At 41.1% G+C, this 15,628-nt stretch overlaps 1 protein-coding gene across 10 annotated transcripts in view; it reads left to right on the forward strand.

Annotated features, from left to right (window-relative positions):
- The first annotated feature begins 236 nt into the window (after window positions 1-236).
- Window positions 237-15,628, forward strand: part of ADGRG6 (adhesion G protein-coupled receptor G6) — a 160,325-nt gene continuing 144,933 nt past the window's right edge. For 3 of the 10 annotated variants that reach the window (XM_049902369.1, XM_049902379.1, XM_049902385.1), the window contains exons 1-2: window positions 239-1,407; window positions 15,374-15,474. In XM_049902369.1, the coding sequence (XP_049758326.1) occupies window positions 1,406-1,407; window positions 15,374-15,474 (103 nt within the window). In that variant the 5' untranslated portion in view covers window positions 239-1,405. Of the gene's footprint in view, window positions 1,408-15,373; window positions 15,475-15,628 lie in introns of those variants that run through there. The other 7 variants (XM_049902374.1, XM_049902406.1, XM_049902381.1 and 4 more) reach the window with 5 other exon arrangements.

Genomic DNA, 15,628 nt, shown 5'->3' on the forward strand with positions numbered 1-15,628 from the left:
GAAAAAACCATCTCTTTGTGGAACTTTAGGCATCAGCACATCAGTGTGAGAAGGCAGTGGGTGTCCTGTCGTGGTGGGCATAGGTACACTGGCCCTGCAGCCTCCACAGCCTACTCAACACTGGTCTTCGTCCTTGGTTTAAGAAAGGGGTCCTGGGGTGACCTCCCTCCACTCTTACTCTCTTCAGAGACGAAGAGATGGAGTGATAGCACGGGGTGGTTAAGTGTACTCCCAAGACAGGCTGTCCCTTCACTCTGGGTATTAGGAAAAAAAAAAGAGGAAGAACAAAAGAACCAAAGGAAGGAAGGAAAAGAGCAAGTCAGAGAGAGGCAGGGTAAGAACGAAAGAAAGAAAAGAGAAGAGTAGAGAAGAAAATAAAGGAAAAGGGAAGAAGAGAAGAGCAAGGCAATGGCTCTCGGACTTGTCAGAGGGGCCTGAGAGGGAATTCGACTGGGCTGGGAGCTCGGCTCAGCGAGCGCGAAATCCCCGCGGGCAGGGAGGAGATGCCCACATCAGGCGCCGGCACTCCGAGCTTATTAATTCTTTCCCGAAGAGTCCCCAGGGTTCAAGGGTTCCCGGCTTTCGGGTGCCCTCCGGGTTTGCCCTGAACCCTCCCTCCCCCGGGAGCTCAGCTCGGGTCTGCGCCAATCTCCCACCCCCACCAGCCCACGCAACTTTCCTATCACCGCGGGGACCAGCGAGCACCTCCCTCGCCACGCAGGGACGGCGGTCTTTCTGCGCTCGAGGCGACGGTCCTGGGTGGGGCCCTGTGCCTCCGGGATGACCTCGGCCGCGGCGCGCGGAGCCCAGCAGACGACCGCGCAGCCCAGCAGCCGCACCTGAGCCCGAGTCCCGGGCCTGGTCCCAAGGCCGGAAGCGCGGGCGGCGTGACTGGCCCCGGGAGAGCAGCCTGAGCCCGCGGCGGGGACGGGAGAAAGAAAACGGGTGACCGAGCCCGCCTCTAGCCAGCTAGGGGCGAGGACCTGCCGACACTGCCCCCTCCACCCACTCATCCTCGTCTCCCACCCGGCTCGGCCCAGAGCACCCCCAGCACCAGCTCAAAGGCAGACCAACTTCCTCCACATTTTCGCTCTAACTTTTCTTGAAGTTCCTTGTAAGGAGGAACCTGCCTGCCCCCTGGCCGTGGCGGGCTGGGGAAACCCGGGAGAGGAGCCGCACTCGAACGCTGCAGCGCCTAGGTCCACCTTGCGCAGGGCAGAGCGTGCGTGGGAGCGACTTCGGGGAAAGCCTGATGAACTCGGCAGAGATCGCGTAAAGGAGAGTCCAGCCTCCGCGCCCGTGCCAGCCGCCGGGGTTCCTCTTTGTGGAACCAGAAGCCAAGGTGGTGCTAGGTTGTGGAGAATGATCCTGCGGCCTCGGGGGACCTCAGCGCAGTAATGCCAACATGTAAGTTTCACCTTTCAGCTCAGAATTCTTTCACACCTTTATCTGTATTTTTTTTTTCTTTCTTTCTTTCAACTAAATGATTTTCTAAGGACTTCAACTGCGTTGACAAAGTAAACCGGTTTGTCTTCAGTTTGGCTCCTGGAGGCACTGAGGAGGAGTGAGATGGTGTTGCCAAACAGACTGTGACATGTGTGTGCAGCTTTTTTCCTGCAAAAGGTAAACCTCACATTTGGAAGGAGTAAAGCATAATAATAAAAAAAAAAAGGGCAAGGCTTCAAGAATGGGGGAAACATGTTTTCCATTCAAATTCAGCAAGGAATAACAGGCAGTGCTCCGAGGTCCAAGGGACCGCCAGTGCCAAGACAGCGCTCTCCTGGATCGACACTGGGGGCTTGGAAGATACTAGTATGTGGAGAAAATGTTGACTTTACACATTGTCACCCTGACTGTAGAAGTTATTCTTGGAACATTGGGTTGTTTGAGTGGTTAAAAAAGAAAAAAGCGCAGCGAAAAGGTTCTCTGTGTACTTTATAGATTTGTGAGGGGCCCTGTTAGAAGGTACCTAATTAGAAAGGTTGGGGGGTGTCGGGTGATGGAATGGTAACCTAAAAGGTTTTGTTTCTGTGGAATTATGTCAGTGGTAAAGGGCCTGAGAGCGACCCGGGAAAGGGCCTCCAAGCACCGATTGGCCTTCCAGAATGGAAAAAAAGAAGGTTGTTCTCAAAAACTCCAAGCTTATTTTTGTGGCCAACTAAGAAGTTGCTTTTTCTTGAAATATGTAATTTTCTCTCTCATATTTTATTTCTTCTTGGGCAGACAGCCTGACAGACATTTTACCCCCTTCCACTAAGGTACAGAATTTTCTAGAAATTGGTATTTTACCCTCCCCCCCCAACTCCTGGAAGAGGAATTTCCTATTTCGCTATAATTTCTGGGGTAAGACGTGCACCTCAAGTCCCATTTTCTCCTTCCCCGCGCTGCCTGCCCCCTCCTCTCCCCACCGGCCCACATTTTTAAAAGAGAAAAAGAAGTCCTGTCCACAAGGCTAGCATTCTGCTACTCTGTTCCTGGTAGTGTGCAGTATAATTACAAAGGAATTCCTTATTTTTGTTAAAACTGCATGTGGAGTAATTACACACCTGTGAATTTTAAAGTTTCGTTGATGCCAGTGGAATCAGCAAGGTATAACTTGAAAGAGTTTATCTTGGGAAGCAGCCAACAATCTCATATAAGACCTGTTCTCACATACAGGCGACACATTTGAAATGAATGAGTTTGTTTTAAACTTCACATTTTTCTGAAAATATAGTAGGGTTTTTAACAGCAGGTATTTGTCTTGCTTCCTTTCAATTTCTGTAGGTATTTAGGTCTTATTGGAGAAGAAAGGATATTAAAAAAAAAAAAAAAAGATACCAATTTGTAAAGTAGAAGGTCAACAGGTCTATAAAAATTTCCTGATCATGAAATTAAATTATGTGAAAACAAACATAAAGATACTAGTCCATTTGAATTCCACACGGTTAAAAACTCCTAGTTCATTATAGAGTAAAAAAGTGAATTTTCAGTCCTATAAATATTTGTTTAGTATCTTGATTTGAGTTTCCTTATTGAGTTATTTAGATTGAAAGTTTTTCCTTGCTTACGAGATTCTAGCTATATTTTTTCCTTTTTTTTTTTGGTTTAAAGTCCATAGAGCAGAACATACGGAAATAATATCAACTTTTCCAAGGTAAATATTCCTTATTGAAAAATGTTAAATTGGGGGACGATCTTTTAAGTCTTAATCTTTTAAATCTTAATTTTAATAGATTCAAGTACAGAAACTATTTATAAATATATTTCTCCTTACCCCTTGTGGATGTGTGTATATGTGTGGTTACACTCGCATTCTGAAATTATAGACTTTCTAAATGTTTTGAAGTTGTAGTGACTGCATATTTGTCATACACTAAGAAATTTAATAGATGTACAAGACTTGCATTAATTGGTCTCAAGCTGCATGAAGCTACTGTTCCATTTATGGCTTATATAAATTACATGACATTGTACTCTTCCAGTGTGAATGGTGAATGCAGCTATTGTTTCTTCGCTTATGGGAAGTGTTAGAAGCCTGTAGTTGTACTGCCTTACTGAACACGTCACTGTGGTTTCTGGAAGTAATGATTTGGAGAGAATCAGTTTATGTATTTAAAATAAACTGACAAGTATTTCCTTAAACCTGACCATTTTTCTGACTGCGCTAAGTGTCTTACAAAGAGTTTACATGTCTCTGATGGGATGATTAAGAGTCTGTACAGATAATTTAGGATTTAGACTAAATAGAAAAATACTTTGTTCAATGAATGTGGTGCGCAGGGGCAAAAACTTTGTCTCTCCATTTTTATTTCTAATTGGGTAGCATTTATTACAAAAGACGTATACTGAGTAATTGGGTCAGTTAAAATGTCAGTAAAATTTGGATGTGGCTTCCTGAGTATCATCTTTACTTTAGTTTATACACATTACTTAGGATGGAATTATTTGTAATGCCAAAAAAAAAAAGGAAAACCTTCAAGGTTAATGTATTTAAAACATTTGTAGCAAATATGACAAAGGCTTAACATATTTAGCATCGAAATTAGTTTAAAAAATTACAAATCACCAAGAGAACTATTTATACTGTAATAGAAAACGACACAAATGACTTGAACTTACCCATCCAAATGAAGGAAATCCAAATGAGACATACTTCTTTTATCAAATTCACAGTGATTAACGCAATAGTACTCAAAACTGATGAGGGCATCATGAGATAAACACTGATAACTTCAGTGTAAACGTGTGCGTATTTAACTTTTTTTGATAAATGCTGTCAACTTGTAGATAAGTTATAAGACTGAGTACAAAGAACGCTTGTATGGCCTTTATCCAGATTCACCTGTTGTAAATATTTTCCCCTTTTGTTTTCATTCCCTTCCTCCCTCCACATCTCTCTCGAAATTTGTTGTTGTTGTTGTTAAGTGCTGCTGAGTTGATTCTGACTCACAACAACCCCATGTATGATAGAATGAATGCTGCCCAGTCCTGTGCCATCCCCATAATAGTAGATATGTTTGAGCCCATTGTTACAGCCACTGTGTCAGTCCATCTTGTTGAGAGTCTTCTTCCTTTTCACTGACCCTCAGCTTTACGAAGCATGATGTTATCCTCCAGGGATTGGTCCCTCCTGATAACATATCCAAAGTAACTGAGGCCAAGTCTCGCCATCCTTTCTTTTTGGGAGCATTTTGGCTGTACTTCTTCCAAGATAGATTTGTTCATTTTTCTGGAAGTCCATGTTATATTCACTATTGTTTACCCATACCATATTTCAAATGCTTGTATATATTATATATACTGTGTAACATATATATCATTTTTTCTCTAAGCCACCTGAGAGTAAGTTATATCAGTTACATATATTAAGGCTTCAGGGTTGACATTTTTAATTGAAATTTTTATTGAGATATTTGTAGATTCACATGTAATTGTAAGAAATACTGCAGAGAGATCCTGTGTACCCTTTACCGTCTCCCTGAATGGCAACATTTTGCAAAACTATAGTACAATAAAGGAGCCCTGATAGTGCAGTGGTTAAGTGCTAGGCTACTAACCGAAATGTCAGAGGTTGGAACTCACCAGCTGTTCTGTGAAAGAAAGCTGTCGCAGTCTGCTTCCATAAAGATTACAGCCTTGGAAACTCTATGGGTCAGTTCTGCTCTGTGCTACAGGGTTACTATGAGTTGGAATCAACTCCACGGCAATGGAATAGTACAATAAAGGAGCCCTGGCCTGGTGGTGCAGTGTTAAGTGCTTGGCTGCTCGAACCGACCCAGCTGCTTGTGGGAGAAAGACCTGGCAATCTGCTTCTGTAAAGATTACTGTGTGGGGCAGTTCCAGTCTGTCATGTGGGGTTGCTGTGAGTTGGAAATCTACTCAACGGCACCTAACAACAACATAGTACAGCATCACAACCAGGATATTGATACGGTCCACCTCTCTATTCAAAATCCCCCAGTTATACAGTGCTGCTGTAACAGAAATACCACAAGTGGATGGCTTTAACAAAGATAAATTTATTCTCCTATAGTCTAGTAGGATAGAAGTCCAAAGTCAGGGTGTCTCTTCCAGGGGAGGTTTTCTCTGTCACTGTGGACGAAGGTCCTCATCATCAGTCTTCCTGTGGTCAAGGAGCTTTTCAGTGCAGGAACCTCAGGTCCACAGGTGTTGCTTTCTTGGTGGTATGAGGTCCCCCTGTCTCACTGCTCTCTTTTATATCTCAAAAGAGATTGGCTTTAGGCACTATCTAATCTTGTAGATCTTATCAATATAACTGCCACTAATCCATCTCAGCAGCATCATAGTGATAGGATTTACAACACATAGGGAAATCTCATCAGATGACAAAATGTCAGATAATCATACAATACTGGGAATCATGACCTAACCAAGTTAGGACTATCAAGTTGACACAGGACATAACAGGTACTCATTTGTGTATATGTGTATTTCTCAAGATTGACTTTTAATCACTCACCTGTGGTACAAACCAAGTATGCGTATTATGACTCAGTAAAGTTAAAATGTGTGCAGATTTGAAGACTACATCTATTGGCCTTCTTGAAGGGTGGGGTGAACGTAACTTAATTAAAGGATTTAGATTGAGTAATAGAATAGCACTTCGTCTTTTATTCATTGCTTAGGCTTAGGCACATGATCTTTAACCAGAAGAAGAAATACAATTATAAGCAGACTTGCATAAACCAAATTACCGTTCTTTCACTGTACTGTAGGTATTAAGGTATTCTCTCTGGCATTCCTCATGTCGCTTTATGAAAAGATTTGCCATAGAAATGAAGTTGGGACATGGGGAAGGAAGTTAATTCTGATTGTTGGTGATTTTAATAGAATTAGTACCGTATCAATTACGTTACTAATTTCAAAATTTCTTCATTAATTTCTATGTAAGTTGTGACTTTTGGGGAAGCCACTAGGAGTAGACAGACGGGAGATGGTAGATTATTTTAGTGGTGCATTTGGATAAAGTCACATCTACAAGGGGTCATACCCATATTTAAAACAATTCTTGTAAAAGGATTAAATTCTAAAGTTTCCTTTAACAGTACTCTGCATATTGTATTTTGTAGCCTATACAGATTGAAAAGGGGAGCAAGTTTGCAATAGAGGTAGCTTGGTTCTCACAAAGGAGAGCTGGGCTGGAAGCCAAGTGACATAGATGATCTTTTGTCCTTCCCTCTCCCCACAGCTGGTTGTGTAATCTTGGGCACGTAGTTTGTTGTTGTTGTTAGGTGCTATCCTATAGGTTCCAACTCATAGCAATCCTATGTACAATAGAAGGAAATACTGCCTGGTCCTGTGCCATCCTCAAAATCCTTGTTATGCTTAAGCCCATTGTTTCAGCCACTTGTCAGTCCATCTCATTGAGGGTCTTCCTCTTTTCACTGGCCCTCTGCTTTACCAAGCATGATGTCCTTCTCCAGGGACTGATCCCTCCTGACAACATGTCCAAACTATGTGAGACGTAGTCTCGCCATCCTTGCTTCTAAGGAACGTTCTGGTTGTACTTTTTCTGAGACAGATTTGCTTGTTTTTTGGCAGTCCATGGTATATTCAATATTATTATCCAACACCGCAGTTCAAAGGTGTGAATTATTCTTCAGTATTCTTTATTCATCGTCCAACTTTCACATGCATAGGAGGCGACTGAAAACACCATGGCTTGGGTCAGGTGCACCTTGGTCTTCAAGGTGACATCTTTGCCTTTCAAGACTTTAAAGAAGTCTTTTGCGGCAGATTTGCCCAATGCAATGTGTCTTTTGATTTACTGACTGGTGCTTCCATGGGTGTTGATTGTGGATCCAAGTAAAATGAAATCCTTGACAATTTCAGTCTTATCTCTGTTTATCATGATGATGTTGCTTATTGGTCCATTTGTGAGCATTTTTGTTTTCTTTATGCTGAGATGTAATCCATACTGAAGACTGTAGTCTTTGATCCTCATCAGTAAGTGCTTCAAGTCCTGTTCATTTTCAGCAAACAAGGTTGTACCATCTGTATAATGCAAGTTGTTAATGAGCCCTCCTTGAATCCTGATGCCCTGTTCTTCTTCATAGAGTCCGGATTCTCTGATTATTTGCTCAGCATACAGATTGATGAGGTATGGTGAAAGGATACAATCCTGACGCGCACCTCTCCTGACTTTAAACCACACAGTATCACCTTGTTCTGTTCGAACAACTGCCTCTTGATCTATGTACAGGTTCCTCATGAGCACAATTAAGTCTTCTGAAATTCCCATTCTTTGGAGTGTTATCCATGATTTGTTATGATCCACACAGTCGAATGCCTTTGCACAGTCAATAAAACAGAAGTACACATCTTTCTGGTATTCTCTGCTTTCAGCCAGGATCCATCTGACATCAGCAATGATATCCCTGGTTCCACGTACTGTTTTAAATTTGGCTTGGATTTCTGGCAGTTCCCTGTTCATATACTGCTGCAGCCGTTTTTGAATGATCTTCAGCAAAATTTTATTTGTGTGCAATGTTAGTGATATTGTTCAATAATTTCAGCATTTGGTGGGATCACCTTTCTTGGGAATAAGCATAAATACAGATCTCTTACAGTTGGCTGGCCAGGTAGCTGTGTTCCAGATTTCTTGACATAGATGAGTGAGTGCTTCCAGTGCTGCGTGTGTTTCTTGAAACATTTCCATTGGTATTCCATCAATTCTGGAGCCTTGTTTTTCTCCAGTGTGTTCAGTGGAGCTTGGTACTTCTTCAGTACCATTGGTTCCTGCTCACATGGTACCTCCTGACTAATTCTTTTTGGTATAGTGACTCTGTATATTCCTTCCATCTTCTTTTGATAGTTCCTGAATTGTTTAATATTTTCCCCATAGAATCCTTCACTATTGCAACTCAAGGTTTGAATTTTTTCTTTAGTTCTTTCAGCTTGAGAAATGCTGAGCATGTTCTTCCCTTTTGGTTTTCTTATCTCCAGGTCTTTGCATATGTCATTATAATACTTTATGTTCTTGAGCCACCCTTTGTAATCCTCTGTTCAGTTCTTTTACTTCATCATTTCTTCTTTTTGCTTTAGCTACTTGATGTCTGAGACCAAGTTTTAGAGTCTCTTCTGACATCCATTTTGTTCTTTTCTTTCATTTCTGCCTTTAATGACCTCTTGCTTTTTTCATGCATGATGTCCTTGATGTCATTCCACAACTTGTCTAGTCTTTGGTCGTTAGTGTTCAACGTGTCAAATGTATTCTTGAGATGGTCTCTAAATTTAGGTGGGCTATATTCAAGGTCGTACTTTGGCTCTCATAATCTTTAAATTTCTTTCAGGTTCTGGAAGTCAAACTCTTTATATAAAAATATTTCTGCCCTTTTTTAATAGAACTTTGAGTTCACAAACAAAACTGTACACAAGATTGTAGTTTTTTATAGTTCCTGTTTAGAACCTTAGTAACCCTGTTCAGGATTTTCCATCCTTGTGAGGAAATGGTTTAACTCTCAGGGACGTGTCTTTGCTAAGTGATCCCCTGAGAAGACGCACAGTACTGTCCTTCCTCTGTTCTATTATTAATTTACTTGTTTCTGTTCTTTGGTAAACAGTAAAGTGGGTGAAAGTTGGTGCGTCATATGGTTTATGTTTGGTTACAAAGGGTTACCCTGTCCTGGGTTCCTTTTCTGTGCAAAGTGATGGAGTCTTGAGAACTGGAACACATCAAACCCTTTGTCATCATTTGTAGCTATCACCTGATAGAATTGCAGGCAGCTTTTGTAAAACAATTTCAAGATTGAATATAGAATCAGTAAACATCAGAATCTTTTGTAGCAAAGGAGAAGTTGCATGAGCAAATAAAATAGGAAGTATTGTGTGTAGCCAAGCTAAGGGCATGGATCCCTGAGTATTGTTTAGAGAGCACGTATACTTGGGAGGGAACCATTATTCACATATTGATAATAAAGAATTGTCATGTACCACAAAGAGTAAGGTGACATCTTTTTAACGCTTTAAAGAGGTTTTTTGTAGTGGATTTGCCCAACAAGGTGGATTGACACAGTGGCTTCAACAATGGGCTCAAGCATAATAACGATTGTGAGGATGGCGCAGGATGGGGCAGTGTTGTAATAGGGTCGGTATGAGTTGGAACCTACTCAATGGCACCTAACAACAAGAACAACAAAGAGTAAAGCTGTGAGTTCCTTGGACCGCTATTTCCGTTAATATGTGTAAGGCTGGCAGCCAGGTTTGACTGATATGTCCTATGTCTCTGAGCCTAGCTTCCTTCTCTGTGAAATGAGGTTGTAGTTCATCTTTGCCTCTTCCAGCACAAAGCTTCGTTGAATATATAATTGTGCTTTTGTTTTAGAAGCATACTCATTGTAGCATGAATGGGAAACACCTCATTCATGTAGCAGCGTTGGAAATGAGCCCCTTTCTCCAAATGAGTGAACTTCCCACGTCACAGAAGTTTATTGTCTTAATGGTAAAAAAAAAAAAACCTGTTGCCATCGAATCGATTCCAATTCATAGCAACCCTGTAGAACAGAATAGAACTGCCCCATAGGGTTTCCAAGGAGTGCCTGGTGGATTCAAACTGCCAACTTTTTTTTTTTTAGTAATTTTTATTGAGCTTTAAGTGAACATTTACAAATCAAGTCAGTCTGTCACATATAAGCTTATATATACCTTACTCCATACGCCCACTTACTCGCCCCCTAATGAGTCAGCCCTTCCAGTCTCTCCTTTCGTGACAATTTTGCCAGTTTCTAACCCTCTCTACCCTCCCATCTCCCCTCCAGACAGGAGATGCCAACACAGTCTCAAGTGTCCACCTGATACAAGTAGCTCACTCTTCATCAGTATCTCTCTCCTACCCATGGTCCAGTCCCTTCCATGTCTGATGAGTTGTCTTTAGAAATGGTTCCTGTCCTGGGCCAACAGAAGGTTTGGGGACCATGACCACCGGGATTCCTCTAGTCTCAGTCAGACCATTAAGTCTGGTCTTTTTATGAGAATTTGGGGTCTGCATCCCACTGATCTCCTACTCCCTCAGGGGTTCTCCATTGTGCTCCCTGTCAGGGCAGTCATCAGTTGTGGTCGGGCACCATCTAGTTCTTCTGGTCTCAGGATGATGTAAGTCTCTGGTTCCTGTGGCCCTTTCTGTCTCTTGGGCTCATAGTTATCGTGTGACCTTGGTGTTCTTCATTCTCCTTTGATCCAGGTGGGTTGAGACCAATTGATGCATCTTAGATGGCCACTTGTTAGCATTTAAGACCCCAGACGCCACATTTCAAAGTGGGATACAAAATGTTTTCATAATAGAATTATTTTGCCAATTGACTTAGAAGTCCCCTTAAGCCATAGTCCCCAAACCCCCGCCCTCGCTCCGCTGACCTTTGAAGCATTCAGTTTATCCCGGAAACTTCTTTGCTTTTGGTCCAGTCCAGTTGAGCTGACCTTCCATGTATTGAGTATTGTCCTTCCCTTCACCTGAAGTAGTTCTTATCTACTAACTAATCAGTAAATAACCCTCTCCCACCCTCCCTCCCTCCCCTCCTCGTAACCACAAAAGTATGTGTTCTTCTCAGTTTATACTATTTCTCAAGATCTTATAATAGTGGCCTTATACAATATTTGTCCTTTTGCCTCTGACTCATTTCGCTCAGCATAATGTCTTCCACGTTCCTCCATGTTATGAAATGTTTCACAGAGTCGTCACTGTTCTTTATCGATGCGTAGTATTCCATTGTGTGAATATACCACAATTTATTTACCCATTCATCCGTTGATGGACACCTTGGTTGCTTCCAGCTTTTTGCTATTGTAAACAGAGCTGCAATAAACATGGGTGTGCATATATCTGTTTGTGTGAAGGCTCTTATTTCTCTAGGGTATATTCCAAGGAGTGGGATTTCTGGGTTGTATGGTAGTTCTTTTTCTAACTTTGGAAATCTACCTGGCGTTTTACATTCCCACCAGCAGTGTATGAGAGTTCCAATCTCTCCGCAGCCTCTCCAACATTTATTATTTTGTGTTTTTTGGATTAATGCCAGCCTTGTTGGAGTGAGGTGGAATCTCATCGTAGTTTTAATTTGCATTTCTCTAATGGCTAATGATCGAGAGCATTTTCTCATGTATCTGTTAGCTGCCTGAATATGTTCTTTAGTGAAATGTGTGTTCATATCCTTTGCCCACTTCTTGATTGGGTTGTTTGTCTTTTTGTGGTTGAGTTTTAACAGAATCATATAGATTTTAGAGATGAGGTGCTGGTCGGAGATGTCATAGCTGAAAATTCTTTCCCAGTCTGTAGGTGGTCTTTTTACTCTTTTGGTGAAGTCCTTAGATGAGCATAGGTGTTTGATTTTTAGAAGCTCCCAGTTATCTTGTTTCTCTTCATCATTTTTGGTAATGTTTTGTATTCTGTTTATGCCTTGTATTAGGGCTCCTAACGTTGTCCCTATTTTTTCTTCCATGATCTTTATTGTCAAACTGCCAACTTTTTGGTTAGTAGCTGTAGCTCTTAACCACTATGCCACCAGGGTTTCTATTACTTAATGGTAGTTTTCCTTTTTTAAAAGGAGTCCTAGTGGTGTGATGGTTAAGCACTCCGCTGTTAACCGAAAGGTCAACAGTTTGAACTTACCAGACGCTCTTCCAAAGAAGAGACCTGGTGATCTGCTTCTGTAAAGATTACAGGCTAGGAAACACAGTGGGGCAGTTCTGCTCTGCCCTATATGGTCACTATGAGTCAGAATCGACTTGATGGTATAGAACAACCGTCCTTTTCAAAGTGCCTACTATTTTTTTTTTTTACTAAGTGCCATGCAGTGTTACCTAGTTCTTTGTGGTGAATAGCATTCTGTTCACAGAAGAAATAGGTATTTGTCCTCTAAACCATGCAGTTGGTTGGGGAACCGGGATATAAGTACGTGCCACCTCAGAGCTCATGTCCATTATTATGTTTACTAGTATTATTATTTATTATAACATGTTGCTTCTTATAAGCAGTGAAACTGCTTTTAATTTCAAATGTTTTAGATGATTGTTTTTGAAAACATTCCTTCCATTAAAAAAAAAATAGTCCTGAGAGCTTAGCCTTTTGTTAGTTTAACTTTCCAGTAGGGAACGCATTCTGCTGGAACTTTAGTGAATATGAAGGCCTGATATAAGTTTCAGACACTACTGAAAATTTCTGTGTGTCTGGCAGGTGTGAATAATGAATTTCATTTTTGTTCCCAAGAGATTCTGAACGTGGCTACAAAGTTAGGTGCATGGTGTTGGTATATCCAGTTTTCCTTTCTTGTTTAAGTCTTTTCTTTTAATTTCACTGCAGACTGGATAACCAAGCTGATATTAGAATGCCTAGGATGATAGTAGGAGCCTTGGTGGTGAAGTGGTTAAGTGCTGGACTGCTAACTCAAGTGTCAGCAGTTTGAACCTACCAGGTGCTTTTGGGGAGAAAGATGTGCCAGTCTGCTTCCATAAAGATTTACAGCCTTGGAAACCATATGGGGCAGTTCTGCTCTGTTGTATAGGGTCCCTATGAGTCAGAATTAACTCAATGGCAGTGGGTAAATCAAGTACTTGCTGAGTATTATGCACTAGTTTTGAAAGACATTATCTTTCTTAATTACCTCAGCAGCTCTATGGAGTAGATACGAGAACTGTTCCTGTTTTACTGATGAGGAGTAGGAAGCACAAGGTGGTCAAGTAAAATTTCCAAGGGTTGCATAGTTGATAAATGACAATCCCAGGTCTGCCTTGGTCTCTTTGCTACTACATGGTTTCCCACAGTAAGAGACAGATTTGAAATAAAAGCTTGAGTCCAGCTCAGGAATTATTTGATATCTATTTTAGCTTAATCTAGTCTTTTCTTCCTACTTCTCTGTTTTTCTCTTTAGTGTTACATGTTTTTCCCCAGATAAGCAACTTTCAGGTAAAGAAGGTATTACTGTGACCCCAAAGTATCTTGTTACTTGCCTTTCTTTATAGAAATAAAATGACTGTCAATTACCCTTTATTTTAAAAGTAACACCTGCTTGTTGGAGATCTTAAGATGTTCTGGAGAGTTCTTACTGTTACTTAATTGCCTGGCCACTTCATGACTCTCTGGTTAACCAGTCCACTGATGGTCCCTTACGGCAGTTGACTTATTCTTGGAGCCCCTTTGCTGGCTTGCCCCCTTTGATGGTATTGAGTCAATGTAAGATAGCACACCATTGCTTTGAGCCAAGATGATACGGATTCTCCTCTCTAAATCAGTCAGGCTACTACCCAGAAGGTCAACAGTTTGAATCCACTAGCTGCTCCTTGGAACAGTTCTACTCGTCCTATAGGGTTGCTATGAGTCTAGATCGACTTGATGGCAACAGATTTGGTTTTTCGTTTTTTTTTTTTTTTTTTTAGTAGACTACAAGTATTACAGAAACTAGTAAATGATGTTAGATGGAGGGGTGGTGCTTTGAAAAATCTCATAATTCTTCTTTACAGTAGTTTCATGTTTAAAGTGAAAATTATATTTCATACAGATTTAGGCCAGAAAACCTACTGCCATCAAGTAGATTCCCACTCATATAGGGCAGAGCAGAACTGCCCTATCGGGTTTCCAAGGAGCAGCTCTGGATTTGAACTGCCAACCTTTTGGTTATCAGCCGAACACTTAACCACTGCACAACCAGGTCTACCAGCCATTTAAAAACATTGATAGCTATTGTAATATCAAGAAATTAATCTATTTTTTTAAATTGGTGCTTCCATGCTTCATTTTAGGGGGAAGAAGAGAGCTTGAATAGTTTAATTTTATTTTTAATATTTCCATTTGTAAAGTAGCAGATATTATAATATGATAATGTTTTCTTAAAGTCAGAATTTCTGGGACTCTATAGGGGAGATGGAAATCCTGGTGGCGTAGTGGTTAAGTGCTTCAGCCACTAATCAAGAGGTCAGCAGTTCAAATTTGCCAGGCGCTCCTTGGAAACTATGGGGCAGTTCTACTCTATCCTATAGGGTCGCTACGAGTTGGAATTGACTCGACGGCAGTGGGTTTTTTGGTTTTATAGGGGAGATTGATATAAACATCTTCTTCTTGCTACCCAGGTAGGCTTGTGTCTTTTGAGGCTGAAGCTGAAATTGCTCTATTTTTTTTTAAACAAATGATTTCTTTTTTAATTGCCTGAATATTTCCCATCTTCATGCAGAAATCACCTATTATATAAACTCTGGTAAGGAAGGTAGGACCAGTTAGCAAATAAAATATGGTGAAACCTGGGAGAGCTGGAACCTGATGGACTGCCTTGTTTTTGCAGGTCTTGCAAGTTTTCTGCCTTTGACAGGATGCCTACTATCGCTTTCTGCTAAGAATCCTACCTTGTTAGTTTTGAGTTTTCCTTCTCTGGCAGGTTTCCACCTTACATAGGTTCTGGCTTTCACAGGTTTTACTGTACATCATTTTGTTTTTACCTTTTGCCTAACTAACTTAAAGGTCCCTGGGTGGGTGCAGAATGGTTTGCACTTGACAACATGGCATCGACATGAGTCGGAATCGACTTGATGGCAACTAACAACATCAGCTAACCAAAAGGTTGGTGGTTCGAACCCACCCAGCAGCACATCAGTTAAAAGGCTTGGCAGTCTCCTTCATGAAGATTACAGCCAAGAAAGCCATATGGAGCTCAGTTCTCCCCTGCAGCACATGGGTTCACCATGAATCAGAATCAACTATGACCACAGGTTAAGTAATAACTTACAGGAAGTGATAAGTTCATTATAATCTTTGAAGTTTCTTCTTTATTTGGAAGCAAAACTGAAGAAGGTTTCTGTTTTACAGTTCCTGCTGAAAACCTACTTTTACTATTAATGCCATGATGCTTTACTGAGTGCTAAGTGTTTTGAGTCTTACTTTGTTCCCTTGCAGGATGTTTCACGCAGGTCGAATGTGGAGCTATCGCTGGAAATGGAAGCCAGGTCCTCTTCTATTCTTACTTGTTTTATATATCGAATGTGTCCCTCACTCAGGTAAGAAAGACTCTCACATTCAGCCCTGAATTTGATGATGATTACATTGCTTTCAGTCTAAGTGTTCTGCTTATTTAAGCCATCTCAGCTTTATTTATGGGGATATTATTCTACTTCTGTCCTTACAGGTTTTTCTGTCCATCGCCTCTTTATA

This window comes from Elephas maximus, chromosome 1 (genome assembly GCF_024166365.1).
Source record: "Elephas maximus indicus isolate mEleMax1 chromosome 1, mEleMax1 primary haplotype, whole genome shotgun sequence".
NCBI lineage: Eukaryota > Metazoa > Chordata > Mammalia > Proboscidea > Elephantidae > Elephas > Elephas maximus.